The sequence below is a fragment of the Oreochromis niloticus genome, linkage group LG10 (genome assembly GCF_001858045.2).
Source record: "Oreochromis niloticus isolate F11D_XX linkage group LG10, O_niloticus_UMD_NMBU, whole genome shotgun sequence".
Classification (NCBI taxonomy): domain Eukaryota; kingdom Metazoa; phylum Chordata; class Actinopteri; order Cichliformes; family Cichlidae; genus Oreochromis; species Oreochromis niloticus.
The window spans coordinates 4,181,624-4,199,775 of NC_031975.2; the positions used below are offsets into that span (position 1 = coordinate 4,181,624).

Below are 18,152 nucleotides of genomic sequence, written 5' to 3' on the forward strand. Positions count from 1 at the left end.
CGTGGCTAAAGTCCTCCTATCGGCTCGTCAGCTCCCAGCGAGACGGCCATCTATACTCTCTCGCTCCGAACGTTCACTTAACGGCCAAACCCAGCCTAATCCAACTGGAAACGGTGGAGGGTCTTAAAGAAAAGCGCAGCTGGAGTTAGCTCTCGCTCCAACTCCCTGTCCCCACGCTATCTACCTCGACGGTGGCCTGCAGCAACACCAGTTGCGGCTCGTGGCTACACAAGCCAAGCTTCGCACGCAGAGCGAAACTCCGTCTAAGCTTGCTGCAGTTGCGACTTCTGCTTCAGTGACCCCACGAATACCCCTTTTGGGCTCAGTCGAACCGTGAGGCTTTCTTAATGTGGCTGGCCGTGGCAACACGTGGGAGACAGCTACTTCTCCTCTCCTCGGCTCCACACATCCACACCAGAGCGCGCGCACGGCTTCTCTGACTTCTATTTGTTTTTCTCTCGCCTTACCCAGACAGGCACTATATGGCAGCTACAACCATCTACATGCATGTGCCCTTACAGCTTGCCATCACCAGTGTGTGAATGTGTGTGTGAATGGGTGGATGACTGAATGTGTAAAGCGCTTTGGGGTCCTAAGGGACCAAGTAAAGCGCTATACAAATACAGGCCATTTACCATTTTATTATCCCATTGATAAAAACTACAAAATCAAGAAGTGGGCAAATACTTCTTGACAGCACTGTAAGGTGGACTGACAGAAACTGTTTTGTGGTCTGCATGACCACAGGGGAGTTCTGGAAATTATGCAGACCTTGTCCTGCAAGGCTAAAATAGAGACCATGATTTTACTGCCATACAGTTTATAATCAGCAATTGCAGTGTTATGGGGATGTATTAGTTCATATAGCATGGTTGACTTGGTTGGCACCATTAACGCTGAATGATATATACAGGTTTTGGAGCAGTATTTATTTTCACCCAAAAAAGGAGACCCTAAATTACAGTAATGAGCAGCTGAAATCCTACAACAAGCAAGAATGAGACTTTAAAATCATAACAGTTATGCTCCTCTGTTCTTAAATGTTTACCATTGGTAAAAGAAGAGATGATGCTACACAGTGCTAAACATGGACCTATTCTAACGGTTTGAAATGTCATCAAATACAAAATAAGCATATATTTTTCAAAATGTAGACAAATTTCAAGATTTTAATGTGTTGCTTCTGTTGTATTTTAACATATCATTTATTTAAAAATATATATTCACTTAAATATAAATTATTTATAAATTTGTATACTGTGATATTATTTTCATTTCTCACAGGGTTTCAGCTTTTTTTGGAAACGAGGTTGTAGATAATGTGTTAAAGAAAATTACTTCATTTCTTGGTACCTGAGAGCTGATTGTAAAGTTTTATTAGTGAAGCGCTATAGACTGAAGGTTGTTGCTGTTTTTGTTTGCGTACAGTTGTCTGCTTGATTTGATTGATGAGGCACAGCTGAATGTATGGCATGGGCAAACAGCAAACTGCAAAGCTGAGCTCAGCATGGGCTTAATACCATCAAGTAAAAACTGTGTTGTGAACAATGAAATAAAATATGTGGTACAAATATTTCAATTCAAATCCATACACTTAACCTATGCAATGTTGAATTTAGGTTTGAGATCAAATAAATTACATTATGATAAATCATTGTAATGTGCTACACTGTGTGATGAAACTGGTGCTGAGAAAAGACTTGAATATAGTTGTAATTGTTGTAAATCAATGTCCATTTTTGTCCGAAAGATAAAAAAAAGTCTTCCTCTCACCTCCTGATTTATTTCTTCAACATCTTTCCTGTCTGTGTGCCTGCATCTCATCATGAATCCTGTGCAGGCTGAAGAGGGAGCGTTTAGGTCCGTATGACTGGCTTTCCATACCTGTGCCTGGAGGCCACGACTGGATGGTGGTGCCCGGCTTAGAGCCAGAGACAACATACCAGTTTAGCGTCCTGGCCCAAAACAAGCTTGGCACAGGCCCCTTCAGCGAGGTTGTCACTGTGAACACACTAGGTGAGTACACCCACTACTGCTTAACCTGAAGGAAAGGATCCAATAATAAAACAGCTTTGGCAGGCAAGTAGAGAGAGCAGCTAAAAACACTGAACTAACAAAAATCATCCGGACATGTTTTTCATGTCATGCAAGTGTTAGAAAAGTAGTAGGCTATTTTAAATTATATTGATCTTAATTTGCATTCTAGTATTTGTAATTAAAAGGCCCAAAAAGGCACATCTTAAGTGTTCTTCAAATTAAACGTCACACTACAGTAGTAGAGAAGTCATTTTAGGAGGATCTGTGCTGTAAATAAAGTCTAACAAGTTAACAACTCGCACAACTGCTCCGGGGAAGCCAAACAACACTCTCTGTGTGAGTGCTGGTCCTGTGAGCGTTCACAGACTAAAGGATTAGTGATATCTTTGCATTTTCATATCACCTTTATTCATGAAATGTCAGTTCAAAAATGTTTTCTCATTTAGGAATTAGTTTAAATTTCCCACAATATTTTTGTTTCAATGAATAATAAAGTGAATTGCTTCCTAGTTAGTTAAATTTAATATGAAGTGAGGTACATAGTTATTACCAGCTCAGTGGTTCATTTGCTGACCTTTGTTAAGAAATGTTTACTTTTTAAACAGAAATGTAAGAGCTACTTTATAAAGGCTCAAAGTGGAATCCTGTTCAGTCATGATACATTTTACACTTGTTAAAGCAGTGAATAGAGGAGCATTGCTTAAGTATAAATTAAGCTTCCAAAGATCACCTAAAGATAAGCAACAAGTTGGAAATGATGATGTATCCACGCTGCACCACCATCTGTGTCAGCGAAAAAGGAGAAGCAAAGAGCTGCTTTGAGCCCAGGGGCTGCTTCTTCTGTCTTTTCTCAAACACTCAGTCAGATATGGTCACACATTTATTGTGGCGTCTTTGGAAAGAGTAGAACTAATAGATATATTGGAAACATCTTTAGTTAACTATTCACAATTTTACCACCGAAGTTAGTGAATGAAAGCATGGATGTGAAAATTGTTACGAAAAAAGTGTTTGGTCAGAATGTTTACAAATGCTGGTTACATCTTCATATGTAAGCTACAATTCTAAATAACATTCATTTGATGGGATGTAATGTCTTTATTTTATTTTTCACCTGACCATATGAGTGTACAAGGCACTCAAATTAAGAGAGATAATAAACACAAAATTTCAAAGATTACAGTCTATGAAAAAGGAATAGTCTGTTAGATTTGCCAAATGTTCCACAATCAGATGTTTGCTAACGTGCTAGTTTTGTGTCTTTAAAAGTTTTGTTAAATGAACAGAGTGAGCCGTTATTAGTGCAGCTGTAGATCAGGTAGTAGGTCGCCAAGTAGGTCTTCCAATTGAAAGTGAATTGATCCCCGGCTCCTGCAGTCCAGGTTTCAAAGTATCCTTGAGCAGTATACTGAACCGTACTACCCCCAGGTCATCCGTTGGAGTGTGAGTGGTTAAAGTAGGTATAGATAAATAGACAATTGAATAGAAAAGTGTTGTATAACTACCAGTCTAGTTTAGTTCTTTCTTGTTTACGATTAACCACTTCATAAATTCAAGTCGCTTCCAGAATAAAATGCTTATAAATGTGATGTATGTGGTGGCTTTGATATAATGCATCACCATTATTATTACATCTATAATCACAGTTGGGTTTAAATGTGTGATAGTGTCAGTGTGTAGAGGGGAGCTGATTCACTTTATCATGCCGATAGACACTTGCTACTTGCTCAAGATAACTGAATCTTTAACAGACATTTTCAACTCTAAAATGCTCTTCCAGTATTTCCTACAAGTACCCCTGAACCATTGGTGCTGCTTACCCCACCACGGTGCCTCACAGCCAATCGCACGCAGCAGGGAGTCCTGCTCACCTGGATTCCGCCTGCCAATCACACAGCACCTATCCAGCATTATGTCATGGAGTTTCGCCTGGGGGAGCGATGGGAGGTCTTGGACGACAGCATTCCTGCAGGGGAGACAGAGTTGGTTGCCCGAGATCTCATCCAGGTAAAAGCCTGAATACAAAATGGAAGTTTGTTACAGTTTTAAAACCAGACATCACATTTTGGGCTGTCTAGACCACAATACTAAATTTTGCTCTTTCAGATGGCTCAATTGTTCTTTCTCATTTTGTTTTTGTACTCAGGAAAAATGCTGCTGTGTTCAGACACCAAATAAAGAGTTTTGTACATCATTACTCAATTGTGACTTTATAGTGTTCTATAGAACACTATAAAGTCACAATTGCGAAGAGAAATTAAAAATGCATGCCATGAAAGAGTTCGGGTCTTAGGAGGCTAAAGCTTTGTTTTATAGCATAGCAGTTATTCACCAACATCAACAAGAAAGAAATATTCTCCAGCATATCTCAAAGACCTCATGGTACAGCTTGGGATTTTAAGTGTTTCCAAAAGCAAAATGGGATGTATAGCCTTGAGATATCAATGTCCTCTTTTGAGGAAACCAGCTCCTATTGATCAATTTCATTGACTAGTAATCTTCATCATAGTTTTGCTGACAAAAACAAGACAATAACTAAATAAAAACAAATTCACAAGGACAAAAATGATGATGAAAGGCACTGACACTTTCATCGACAAATAAAAACAAGATGAAAATATTTTGAAGAGACGAGATCCAATCACAAGTAATTAATTGTGGAGGAAGGTGGAACGAGCTTGCAAGTGATCCAATCAGACTTAGTCTCCTTGTACAGTAAGGTTTGATCTGCTGGCTCCCATGCTCCCTGTTTCACATAAAAAACAAACAAAACATTAACGCTTGAGAGGAAGAGAAGAGTAGACATGTGGAGACATTTCACGTTCGATGTTAAAGTAAATAAGATGCTTTGTAAACCATGTGGAGCAACTAGTACCGGTTAAAACATCAGAAATGTTTACTATAAATAAATATATATATTTATTTATTTATAGTCAACTCAAACTATGTTAAAAATAAAATAATTGAAACACCTAAATTATGATTATTTTATATTAATATCTGTTATTTAGTTTTCCATTTTGCTTTTGTTCTTCTATGATTCAGGTATCATAGAAGCTTTTGTCTGGTCAGAACTAAGATTTATGTTTATTATTTATACCTATGTTAATTATTTTAAGTACCTTATATCATCATGGAGGAGTAAAAAGGGAACTTTAAGCTTGACAGAGCTGAGAAACACATTGAATCCAATAAAACAAAATAACTGTAATAGAATGTTTTTCCACAATGTCCAGCAACAGGGTGGTGAGACAGCAGCCTTCTCAGACTCGGCTTCACACTTTCCTCTTTGACAAAGCTTATAGTGAGGACTGGATCAAGTAATCCTGACCCATCCTTTAGTTAGGTTGCTATAGGCTTAGGTTGCCAGGGTGGCTTCTGAAGATCCCCTGTCATAGTGCTGTTACAGCCAGCTTGGTTGTCATAGTAACAACACAGGTATGCACAGCTGACTTGGCTCGCTATCTGTCTCTGCAAGTTTTACTGTGAGGTAAACGTAAATTGTCTTTTTCCTTAGTTCATCTGGCACACACACACACACACACACACACACACACAGACACACACACACACGCACACACATGCTTCTATGTATGTGGGTATGTAAGGGTCATGCGTGCATGAAATTAACAGCAATGTAATACACTGTGTCATTATAATTTATTAAATTGTGCTTTTTTAATAGAACACAGTACATTTCCTAGAGATATTATAACAAATGGTATATCACTGTTGATGTATGAGCTCTGGCATGTTGCTTTTTTCGCAGCATTTCAACTCTTCCGCCTGTCTGCTAATACTCCTGCCACGACACTTTCAAACGTCTTTCTTTAATCTAACCACCACTTCCAGCTCCATGCAGATGCTTTTATCTCTACTTCCATTGCACAGCAAACACCCACACATACTCTTCTCTCCAGCTCTCAGTCTCACAGATGCACACATCACACCTAGCTTGTGTAACTTTTCTGTTGGAAATTCACTGCATTTTTTAGGTCATGGGACCAGAATGGGAGCTCTGTTTGGTTCCTCACATATGTGTGTATGTTTTAAAGTGGACATTTGCTGCACCACAACTAAATCCTCAATCTGTTCTCACAAGTGAGCTGACAACTCAGTGCACTGCATATTTATGTGCTAATAACTGGCTTGTAAATAATTAACTAGACGGCTGTTAGACCACTGCAGCTGATCTTGATGAAACTTTGTAAATGGTTAATAAACACTGTGCAGTGCGTCTGTGCACATGATTGGATGGGCTGGTGTAATGTTGTAACTGATCTTTAAAAAGGTTTTTAAAAAAAATCAGTAGACCGTCTCATGTTACGGTCACAATTTAGTGTTTTTCTTTGCTTTTTTATACACCAAAAGTACTTGGCCTTCTAAACCAGTGGCTAACACCATCTACCAGGAGCGGTGCAAATTAGGCGTAGAGTAGTAGAATTCATGAGATACGCAAATAATCTGCAGACACATCAGCAGCTTCTGAAAATAAAAATGAAAACATCGGTTTTGCAGCACAGATTCAGCAGAATTTTTCAGTCAGAGAATAAAAGTTTCAGTTCATTACAAAATCAAATGTCTAACCTGCTCAGAAAAGTCACATGGGTCAACGTGTGTTTCATAGAAAAGCTGTTTGCCCCCTTTGTGGCTTCCTCTTTCTGTCTTTGACACACTCGTCTTTGGAAAGTGTTTTAATTCAGCCACATGAATAGTCTGCTGAGGTCATGCGAAAGCATTGTCAGCATCTCAAAAATCCAGACTGATTGTCTGATATTATAATTTGTTGATATCTGAAACTTATCTAGATATATTTATATATTGTAGCAACACTGAATTCTGACTGGTAGCCTACATTTATTCCACTTTCATGGTTAGAGAGCTGTTATGTTTTCACACTTTTTGTGTTTCACTAATTTTACTAACATCAGCAATTTTGGGAAAATATTGCATGCTGTCTATAGTCCTGAAACATGAAAAACAATGAGAAATCTGAATATGATTCAGGTGAGTATTTGATGAATATCATGTACATTTTAGTTGGTGTGAAATATGATGTGAAACCTTATGCCTCTTATATCTAAGGAAGAGTTTTTTTTAAATCCCTGTGTGACTTCTTGAGAATAGCAAGAGGACAAAAAGAAGGGTTGAAAGAAGGTTCTTTGTAGCATGCATTAGGTACTTCTTCAAGTTGGTGGATATGGTTTCCTACAACAAATTAAAAGTCATATGTTCTGATAATGCTGATTCAGAAGAAAATATTCTGTTCCTTTAACTTCATTCTTTTCTCTCCGTTGCCAATTGCTTACAGCAATTATTCTGAGCACAAAATATAGGTTAAGGAACCACTATTCAGCAGTAGTTCACCAATGCTCCAGTAGCCCATAAAAGACTACAAAGTCACAGAGGAACCCAGGTTACATGGGAAGCAGCTTCGGATCTCACTGAGAGCAAATTTTAATGTTCATGCGTACAGTTTCAGGAGTACTCTGAACAACAGTGATGTGTATGGCAAGGAGAAATTAATAAAAAAAAGCATAGGTGCAGTTTACTGAAGATCATGTGAACAAACCAGAAAGCTGATAGAAAATGATGAGATTAAAGTAAAAGTCTTTAGTTTAAAATGAGAGATGTTCCTCAGTACATAAGCCTTTCTGCCACAGAATGGTGAAAGATGACCAAAGAAAGTCAAAGTTCTAAATTTAATATCCTCAGTTTGTCCTGTCGTCCTCCCCTCACCCCCAACTAGTTACAACAGATAGCTCCCTGAGCCTGGTTCTGCCGGGGGCTTCTTCCTGTTAAAGGAGAGTTTTTCATTCCTACTGTTGCCCGCTGTTCATCCTAACAGGCTCAGGGGAGAGGTAGCAATCTGATGCAAGGTGAGGGGAGGAAGACAGGATAAAAGACATGCTGTGGAAGAGAGCCAGAGTTTAATAATAACTAATGATTAAATGCAAAGTGGTGTATAAACACCTGGTTCAGCCCTAAGGAAAGTTTTAAGCCTAACCTTGACAGTAGAGAATGGTCCGTGTCTCCCGAATCCAAACTGGCAGCTGGTTCCACAGAAGAGGGGCCTGAAAGCTGAAAGCTCAGCCTCCAATTCTACTTTTAAATACCCTAATAAGTAAGCCAGTAGTCTGAGAGCAAAGTGCTCTCAGTGGCACTGTAAGATACTTTAAGGTCTTTAAAAAAAAAGTTTGGACCTGATTATTCTTGACCTTGAATGTGAGAAGATTTTAAATTAGATTCTGAATTTAACAGGGAGCCAATAAACAAATTTTTAGGAGAAATATGCTCTCTCTTTCTAGTCCCTTTCAGGACTCTTGCTGCTGTATTTTGGATCAACTGAAGGCTTTGCAAGAGGTTTTTAGGACATCCTGATAATAAGGAATTACAATAGTCCACCTTAGAAGTAATAAAAACAGTAACTAGTTTTTCTGTGTTACTTTGAGACAGGATGTTTCTAATTTTAGAGATATTGTGCAAATGCAGCAAGCATTGCAAACAACGCAGTCCCACATATTTGTTCAATATGCACATTGAAGAACATATCCTGGTTAAGGTAAACAACTCCACTCCAACTCCACAATTTCTCACGGTGGTTAGACATCATGTTTCTAAAAACTTTTTAGGACTGAGTACATTAACCTCACTTTCAACTGAATTTAGAAGCAGAAAATTAGGGGTCATTCAGGTCTTTCTGTCTGGTGTTTGTTATCTGGCTTCTCTGTACTTGTTATCTGTGAATCTTACATAGAAAGCACTAACGTATAGAAAAAACTAATTACATGAATAGGTGAATGGCGCAAGTTGTATAAAGTGCTTTGAGTACACAGGCAGAATTAAAAAGTGCTATATGACAACCAGTTCATTTACCCAAACAAACGCTGGCCTATAATAAGCTAAGATAGCTGGGTCAAGTGATGACTTTAAAGTAATGATTTAACTACTCCCACCTTAAAGGCCTGTGGTACCTAGACGATTAATAGAGATAGACTGATCATATTTAGGATTGAATCATTGATTAATGGTAAGACTTCTTGGAACAGTCTTGAAGGGATGAGATCTAATAGACACTCTTCTGATTTGTTGCCTGATACTTTTAAATAATAGGCCCCACTTGTAGTCTCAAGTCTTAATCTTAGTCAATTTTAAATTTGAAAACAGAAAATCTGAATGAATCTGATGAAGCCAACAGAACTACATCATCTGCAAAAAGCAGAGATCTCAAAGCGGACAGCCTCCTCACCGAGGCTATCTTGGGATCCTGTCCATGAATCAAGAACAGGATTGGAGACGAGGGGGAACCCTGAAAGAATCCAACACCCAATGAAAATGTGCTTGAATTTGTGACACGGATCCAGACACAGCTCTCACATTGGTTATATAACTTAATGGTCATGAAGTCTGGGTAAATGACTGAAAGTTTGAGTTTCTTCTGTAGCGTGACCAGGCTCAGGCTTAGAAATTTGGGTAAGCAGCTCCGACATCCAGAGGGATCTCGGAGTAGAGCTGATGCTCCTGCGTGGCAAAACAGCCAGGAAGATAATGGATAATGGATGGATGGATGAATTGAATGCAATGTCCAGTACAAATGAAGAAATGTTAAAGAAGAGTAGGTCAAAATTCCTCTGATGAAATCATACGGAAAACAATTACTTCCAGTATCCTGCTAAAGATGGATTTTGTTAAATAAATAATGACAATATGCTCGTATATTGGAGTTTTGTTCATCTGAGTTCTATTTCCAAAGTTTCCAAAGCCTTGGAGTATTGTAGCTTGGTGGTCTTGGTGGTCTATGCCAGTGGAATTTTACAGGTTCGGGCTTACTGAACATTTCTGATAATATAATCTCTTTCTTGTCTCAGGAGGCGTGGTATGAGTTCCGCGTCATGGCCATCATGGATGACATGATCAGCGAGCCTAGTAACATAGTTGGAGTGTCCAGCACAGGTGAGGCATTAGATCATTTAAAATGTTAGAATTTCATTTGTGGCCATGACTGACAGATGAGATGTGAATATGTATATACAGCTATTATGTGTGGGAACCCTGCATTATCCAGTATGTATAGAAGAATAATGACTCAGAAGCTTAGTGAAGAAGAATGATAGATAAAGCTGCTCAGTGAGTTGCAACCCAACTACTAGCTGCAAACTGCATATTTAACCTCGGGCTAGCCTAACATCTCTGAGCTGAAGAGTGGTGGTAGATGTATTGCACACTCAGCAACACCGACTTTACATTTTACCAACTCAGCACTATTCATTTTAAGCTCGCTTTAACATGGACACTCCTTTGTAGCATCCTGAGGAGGATGACATCATCTTCCTGTCTGCTTCTCCACTGATTGTACTCCACTGGGTGGCTTCGTGATTTTAAAAAGCCAGCCTTTTTTGGCTGTAAAAAAAAGAAGAAAAAAAAACTGTGTTTGGGGTCTGAAATTAAACTATTCATATATGATGGCACTCCTCTACAGAGGTCACTGAGTACACTCCGTTTAGCAGGAACAGCTGCTGGTAACATTTATAGACAAGATTTTCACAGTGATCTCCTTGTTTTTGGAAGTACTCTGCTTCCCCCCTCTGGCAAAACTGGGAACCACGCTGTACGATGATCAAATGCTTCTGCTCATTTCTCTGTTGATATGGAATTCATTTCCTTAAGTTTTGTCCAGCGTGATGTGGATACTCTGTCCTTTCAAACATGACAAAGGTGATTTGACTAGTTGAACAGTGATTCACTGATTGGGTGTTCCTGCGTTAACAATACTTTGTATTTTGCTAATCATAGTTCACTGTAGCACATAAACTACTCTCACAAGTTCATAACAGAAGCTGACCCATTGTACCTCCTGGTTTCACTGAGAGATAACCAAAACAACTCTTTCAATAATAACTGAGGACAGTTGTAGAAGTTTGTAAATCCACAACCAGAGATCATAGCTGCACAGCAGAAACATTGTCCTCTTTGTTGCATTGGCTGGGTTTTAATTATAGTAATGCCATCATTTTAATTACAGTTAAATATTAATTAGTATTATTATAACAGAGTTTTTGCTCACACAAACAGAAGCACAAGCTTCTTAGATGGACTCTATTATACAGCAGGACATGTGATTTGTCAGGTAATTCAATTAAAATCATCCAACAAGCACCAGCAACACAAGCATTGTAGAGGGGTCTTGTTATCCAAATTAGCAGTGTTGAGGCCTAGGCCAGCTATCAGCTACAACTACCTCTGTCGGCACACGTGTTAATCAAAGCGCCACATCCTTAAACTTAAGCCTTACCAGTATCCAGAGAGATGAATTATAAAGAAAATTAATCTGCTGTACAGTAACTGTGAAGGGGGAACGCAGCTCTGTACACTTTATAATGCAGCAAAATGTAAAACTTTAACATAGAGGGCTAATGGATTGACTCACATTGGTATCTGGGACTTCAACAGACTCCTACAGGTCTTGTTGGTCTGCTAGGTGGAGCCTCCATTTATAAAAGGTGGATATAACTACTTTGGTTTGACTCATTCGTTACCCATCGTGTGCAACTGAATGTCACCAGCAAGTGGATCTAACTGAGAAACATTGTTAGAAGAAACCCTGCTTTGCCCTCTTCTTTACTCTAATAGTTTATAATTTGTGAAATGACCATCAAGCTGGACTTGAAAGGAAACTAGCGAGCTTATTTTTGCAACCAGAGGAGTTGCCCCCTGCTGGCCAGTGAAATGAATGTCTGTGTAAGGCACTTTGTGTGAGAGACAGCAGCAACCAGCTTCTTTACCTGAGCATGGGTCTTATACTGTAGAGTTTGAAGATTTGTAACCGTTTCTCCTTTCTTTCTTCTTCAACTTAATTCTGGCGCGTAGCATTCTTCAATATTAGTAATAAATATAAACTAGTGTTCTTGTCCACATTTCATGAACTCACTGTTAAACTTTTACTTACTGCCTGAGGTTTTCGCATTTATTAACATTTCATGTCTTTTCAAACTCTGCATTTGATCTTCGTCCGTCCTCTGGCTCTGAACACATGAAACATTTATAGAATTACAGTTTTTGGTTACAAAAAACACACAAGGGATAACAACATATGTGGTGGAGTTACTCATCTACTTCCCACTCAGAAATAATTTAGGCAACTTCGGAAATGTAAGGAGCACTAATGTAAACCAATTGCACATTACTGATTACTGTGTAAATATTAATCACTCATTTCATACTAACAAAATTTATTTATACATTTTTTGGACCCTGTACCCTGTTCAGCAGACATTAAGCAATTCAACTTTGGACCTTTTAGAAAAAAACACAAAGGAAAACCTTGGTAAGGTAATTGAATTTCATCAGACACAAGATTTTCTTTTTTGTCTAAGCCAGTCTAACCACATTAAAAAGGTAGCAATCAATCAAAACAGTGCATGAATTACATTACTCTCTATGTAGTTCTGAATAGGAGGAAAAGTTCGCATTCTGCTTAGTCATTGTGACATGCACCCTGCAGAAGACATATGCAGCAGTAAAGGTCAGCTTGAATATATTTGAATTTTATTGGACGGGCCAGAATGTTTTTGGAGGCTCTTCTACACAAACACAGAAACGAGTGAACTCTGCATCTCTAATTTTGCAGATGACGCTGTCAGAAAACAGCAGAAAGTCCTGGTTTAGTTTTAATCAAAGTGCAGGGACAGTGTGCTCTTTACCAGTAAACTCACATCTGTATGGTATATCTCATAGTAAATATCAGTCTCTGTTTTGGAGCCACAAATTGAATGCTGACTGCAGCATTAATATAAAGGATGTCCATGTCAAAGGTTCAGTGAGCAAACAAAATTTGGCATATGTTCCTTTGCTAATGTGATGTTTCCTCACGGTCTGCATACCTGGAGTATAGGGCTCTGTTTCTGTCATGAATTTGCTGTTCGACTTCATTATGCTTTTATCTCCCTCTCTCTCTTCCCCCTCAGATTTCTTTCCTCCTCCAGAGTTGGTGGAGGAGCGTGGACTGGCACGGCCTGTGGTGGCTGGTATTGTGGCCACCATCTGCTTCTTGGCAGCAGCTGTCCTTTTCAGTACCATGGCTGCCTGCTTTGTCAACAAGCAGCGGCGGAGAAAACTCAAGAGGAAAAGAGGTGAGGGGAAACTCGTTATATTTAATATATATATTTAACTTCCCACATTCACTAAGCCAGTCTTAAAAACCTGAAACATGTCAGCTGCTTAACTTGTGGAGGTGCTGCAGCAACCATTGTATCATCACGCATAAATATTCTGGATAGTACTTCTTATTCTTTGATTTTATTTTCCCATCTTGCTTGTTTTCTTTCCAATATTGTTTTCTTTCTAATTTCTTCACACTCCTTTTTGCTACATGTTTATGCTCTTAACTAGTCAAACATAAACAAAAGTGATTTAAGTAGCTAAGATTTAATGGTGGTGACTATGTTGGTGTATGTTTTATGTATATTAAAACATATGTTATTTGTTAAAAACTAAAGACAACAACAACATATAATTAAAAATTTTAGTAAATATAGATTCTGAAAGTCAGAAAGCATCCATCCATCGCTCCATCCATCCATCTTCCGCTTATCCGTGGCCGGGTGGTGGGGGGAGCAGCCTAAGCAGAGAGCCCAGGGGGCAGCCCAGACCTCCACCTCCCCACCCACCACCTCCAGCTTGTCCGAGGAACCACCAAGGCGTTCCCGGGCCAGCCAAGAGATATAATCCCCTCAGCATGTCTTGGGTCTGCCCCGGGGCCTCCTCCCGGTGGGACACCATAAACACCTCACCCAGGAGGCATCCTTTTCAGATGCCCAAACCACCTTTGCACGTGGAGGAGCAGCGGCTCTACTCTGAGCCCCTCCCAGATGGCCAAACTCCTCACCCTGTTTCTAAGGGAGTGGCCAGCCACCCTTCGGAGAAAGCTCATTTCCGCCGCTTGTATCTCGGTCTTATTTTCACTACCCACAGCTCGTGACCATAGGTGAGGGTAGGGACATATTTTGACGTAATTGAGCACAATTGGGGCAGAAACTCGTCCCTGACCCGGAGTGGGCGTTCTACCCTTTTCCAGCTGAGGACCATGGCCTCAGATTTGGAGGTGCTGATTCTCATTCCCACCTCTTCACACTCAGCTGCAAACCGTTCCAGTGCAAGCTGGGGGCCATCACCTGATGAAGTCAACAGAACCACATCATCTGTGAAAAGCAGAGATGAGATTCAGAGACCACCCTAGTGAAAGCCTTCCGCCACTTGGCCCTGCCTAGAAATTCTGTCCATAAAAATTACAAACAGAATCGGTGACAAAGGGCAGCCCTGGTGGAGCCCACCACCCACCAGAAACGGGTCTGACTTTTTGCCAGCTATGTGGACCAACTTCGTGCAACTCAAATGGCCCGTAGCAATGGGCCAGACACCCCATGTTCCCAAAGCACCTCCTCCCACAGGACACCCCGAGGGACACGGTTGAATGCCTTCTCAAAGTCCACAAAGCACATGTAGACTGGTTGGGCAAACTCCCATGCACCCTCAAGTATCCTCGAAAGGATAAAGAGCTGGTTCAGCGTACCACGACCAGGACGAAACTGCATTGTTCCTCCTGTATCCGAGGTTCGACTAATGGACAGACTCTTCTTTCCAGCACCCTGACATAGACTTTCTCACCCTCCGGTCCCCGTTCTTAAAGATAGGAACCACCGCCCCGGTCTGCCAATCCAGAGGTACCGTCCCTGATCGCCACGCAACATTGTAGAGGCGTGTCCACTAAGACAGCCCTACAACATCCAGAGCCTTTAGGAACTCAGGGTGAACCTCATCCACCCCAGGGGCTCTGCCACCAAGGAGTTGTTTCACTGCCTCAATGACCTCGCCCCCGGAGATAGGTGAGTGTTTCCCCTCCCCAGACTCTGCTTCCTCCCCGGAAAACGTACCAGTGGGATTAAGGAGGTCCTTGAAGTATTTCTTCCACCGTCCGACAATGTTCTCAGTCTAAGTCAGCAGTGCTCCACCCGCAATATCATGTTGTTTATGCCAAATTCTGATCTGTCCATCTGAATGTTGCAGCAGAAATTCACTCATAAGATCAGATGTTTTTCCAGTCTTCTATTTTCCAATTTTGGTAAGCCTATTCAAATTGTAGCCTTAGTTTCCTGTTCTTCGCTGATAAGGTTGGCACCTTGTGTGGCCTCTGCTGCTGTAACCCATCACCCATTTCCACTTCAAGGTTTGATACGCTGAGTATTCAGAGATGTTCTTCTGCATACCTTGGTTGTAACAAGATGGTATTTGAATTACTATCAACTCAAAAGAGTATTGCTATTCTCCCCTGATCTCTGACATCAATAATACATTTTCGTTCAGAGAACTGTTTCTTGCTTGATATTTTCTATTTTTTGGACTATTCAATTCAGTTTTATTTATAGAGCGCCAAATCACAACAACAGTCGCTTCAAGGCGCTTTATATTGTAAGGTAGACCTTACAATGATACATACAGAGAAAAACCCAACAATCATATGACCCCCTATGAGCAAGCACTTTGGCGACAGTGGGAAGGAAAAACTCCCTTTCAACAGCAAGAAACCTCCGACAGAACCAGGCTCAGGGAGGGGCGGGGCCATCTGCCATGACCGGTTGGGGTGAGAGAAGGAAGACAGGATAAAAGACTGTGAAGGTTCTCAGTCATCCAGGTCATCGTAGTCAAAGGAGTTTGCAAAGAAAAGCGTCTGGACTTCTTTGAGTTGCTTGAAGACGTTTCACCTCTCATCCGAGAAGCTTCTTCAGTTCTAAGGTCAAATGGCCGAGAGTCCCAGATTTAAACCCAGTGGGAGTATCCCCCCAAGGAGGGACAAAGGACCCCCTGGTGATCCTCTAATCACATGCGCCAAGGTGTGAAAGTGGGTGTGGGACCTAATCAGCCAGGGTTTCGGGTGAGCTCATTGTGAAACCTGGCCCCACCCTATCATGTGATTTCCTGAGGTCAGATGGCCCAGGATGTGAGTGGGCGTTAAGGTGTCTGGGGAGGGAACTCAAAACTGGATTATAGATGGCAGACAGTTGGTGTCGTAAACCACCGCCTCTGTTCAAAGATGGTCGCTCACAGTGGACATAGATGGCCTCTTTCACTCCTCTTTCAAACCATCTGTCCTCTCTGTCCAATATGTGAACATTGGCATCCTCGAAAGAGTGACCTTTATCCTTAAGATGCAGGTGGACTGCTGAGTCTTGTCCTGTGAAGGTGGCTCTTCTATGTTGTGCCATGCGCTTGTGAAGTGGCTGTTTGGTCTCTCCAATGTAGAGGTCTGGGCATTCCTCACTGCACTGTACAGCATACACCACGTTGTTCAGTCTGTGTTTTGGAGTTTTGTCTTTCGGGTGAACCAGTTTGTGTCTGAGTGTGTTGCTGGGTCTGAAGTACACTGGGATGTCATGCTTGGAGAAAACTCTCCTGAGTTTCTCTGATACACCGGCTACATAGGGGATGACAACGTTGTTGCGTCTGTCTTTCTTATCCTCCCTCGCTGGTGTCTGATCTTCTTTTCTGTGCCTTTTTGCTGACTTTATGAACGCCCAGTTAGGATAACCACATGTTTTCAGTGCTTCCTTTACATGTGTGTGTTCCTTCTTTTTCCCTTCAGGCTTAGAGGGAACAAGTTCTGCCCGGTGGTGTAGGGTCCTAATTACTCCAAGTTTGTGTTCCAGAGGGTGATGGGAGTCAAAGAGGAGATACTGGTCCGTGTGTGTGGGCTTCCGGTAAACTTCAATGTTGAGGTTGCCATTCTCTTCAATGTGCACAGCGCAGTCCAGGAAAGGCAAACAGTTGTCCTTAGTGTCTTCCCTGGTGAACTTGATGTTTTTATCCACGGCGTTAATGTGCGCAGTGAAGGATTCCACTTCTTGTGTCTTGATTTTGACCCAGGTGTCGTCCACATATCTGTACCAGTGGCTGGGTACTCTCCCTTTAAAAGAGCCAAGAGCCTTTCTTTCCACTTCCTCCATGTAAAGGTTGGCTACAATAGGTGACACAGGGGAGCCCATGGCACAGCCATGTTTTTGTCTGTAGAAGTCTTCGTTGTATTTGAAGTATGTTGTGGTAAGGCAGAGGTCTAACAGTGTGCAAATCTGATCGGGTGTGAAGTTGGTCCTGTCTTCCAAGGAGCTGTCTTCTTGTAGTCGTTTTCTGACAGTCTCCACTGCTTCCGTGGTGGGTATGCAAGTGAAGAGAGAGACTACATCAAAGGACACCATGGTTTCATCTGGATCCAGGGTAAGTTTCTGGACCTTGTCGGTGAAGTCGGTGGAGTTCTTGATGTGGTGTGGGGTGTTCCCCACGAGAGGTGCCAGGATGGTAGCAAGGTGTTTCGCAATGTTATAAGTGGCTGAGTTTATGCTACTGACTATGGGTCTGAGTGGGACCCCTTCCTTGTGGATCTTAGGAAGTCCATAAATGCAGGGTATGGCATCCCCTGGATAAAGGCAGTGATATTTGAGGCGGTCAATGATTTTGTCCTTTTCAAGGTCTTGAAGGCAACCTATAACTTTCTTTTTGTAGCTGCTTGTGGGGTCTCGTTTTAAAGCTTCGTAGGTGTTGTTGTCACTGAGGAGAGTAGTGATCTTTGTGTGGTAATCTGTTGTGTTTAGGACCACGGTGCACCTTCCCTTATACCCTGGATCCATATGAAACCATGGTGTCCTTTGATGTAGTCTCTCTCTTCACTTGCATACCCACCACGGAAGCAGTGGAGACTGTCAGAAAACGACTACAAGAAGACAGCTCCTTGGAAGACAGGACCAACTTCACACCCGATCAGATTTGCACACTGTTAGACCTCTGCCTTACCACAACATACTTCAAATACAACGAAGACTTCTACAGACAAAAACATGGCTGTGCCATGGGCTCCCCTGTGTCACCTATTGTAGCCAACCTTTACATGGAGGAAGTGGAAAGAAAGGCTCTTGGCTCTTTTAAAGGGAGAGTACCCAGCCACTGGTACAGATATGTGGACGACACCTGGGTCAAAATCAAGACACAAGAAGTGGAATCCTTCACTGCGCACATTAACGCCGTGGATAAAAACATCAAGTTCACCAGGGAAGACACTAAGGACAACTGTT

General features: G+C 41.3%; 1 protein-coding gene across 1 annotated transcript in view; it reads left to right on the forward strand.

The window, feature by feature from the left end:
• The window catches only part of igsf9bb (immunoglobulin superfamily, member 9Bb), a 146,264-nt gene that overhangs the window by 90,556 nt on the left and 37,556 nt on the right, over window positions 1-18,152 (forward strand). The window contains 4 exon segments of the mRNA XM_013274190.3: window positions 1,841-2,016; window positions 3,818-4,044; window positions 9,906-9,990; window positions 13,002-13,166. Coding sequence (XP_013129644.1) covers window positions 1,841-2,016; window positions 3,818-4,044; window positions 9,906-9,990; window positions 13,002-13,166 — 653 coding nt within the window.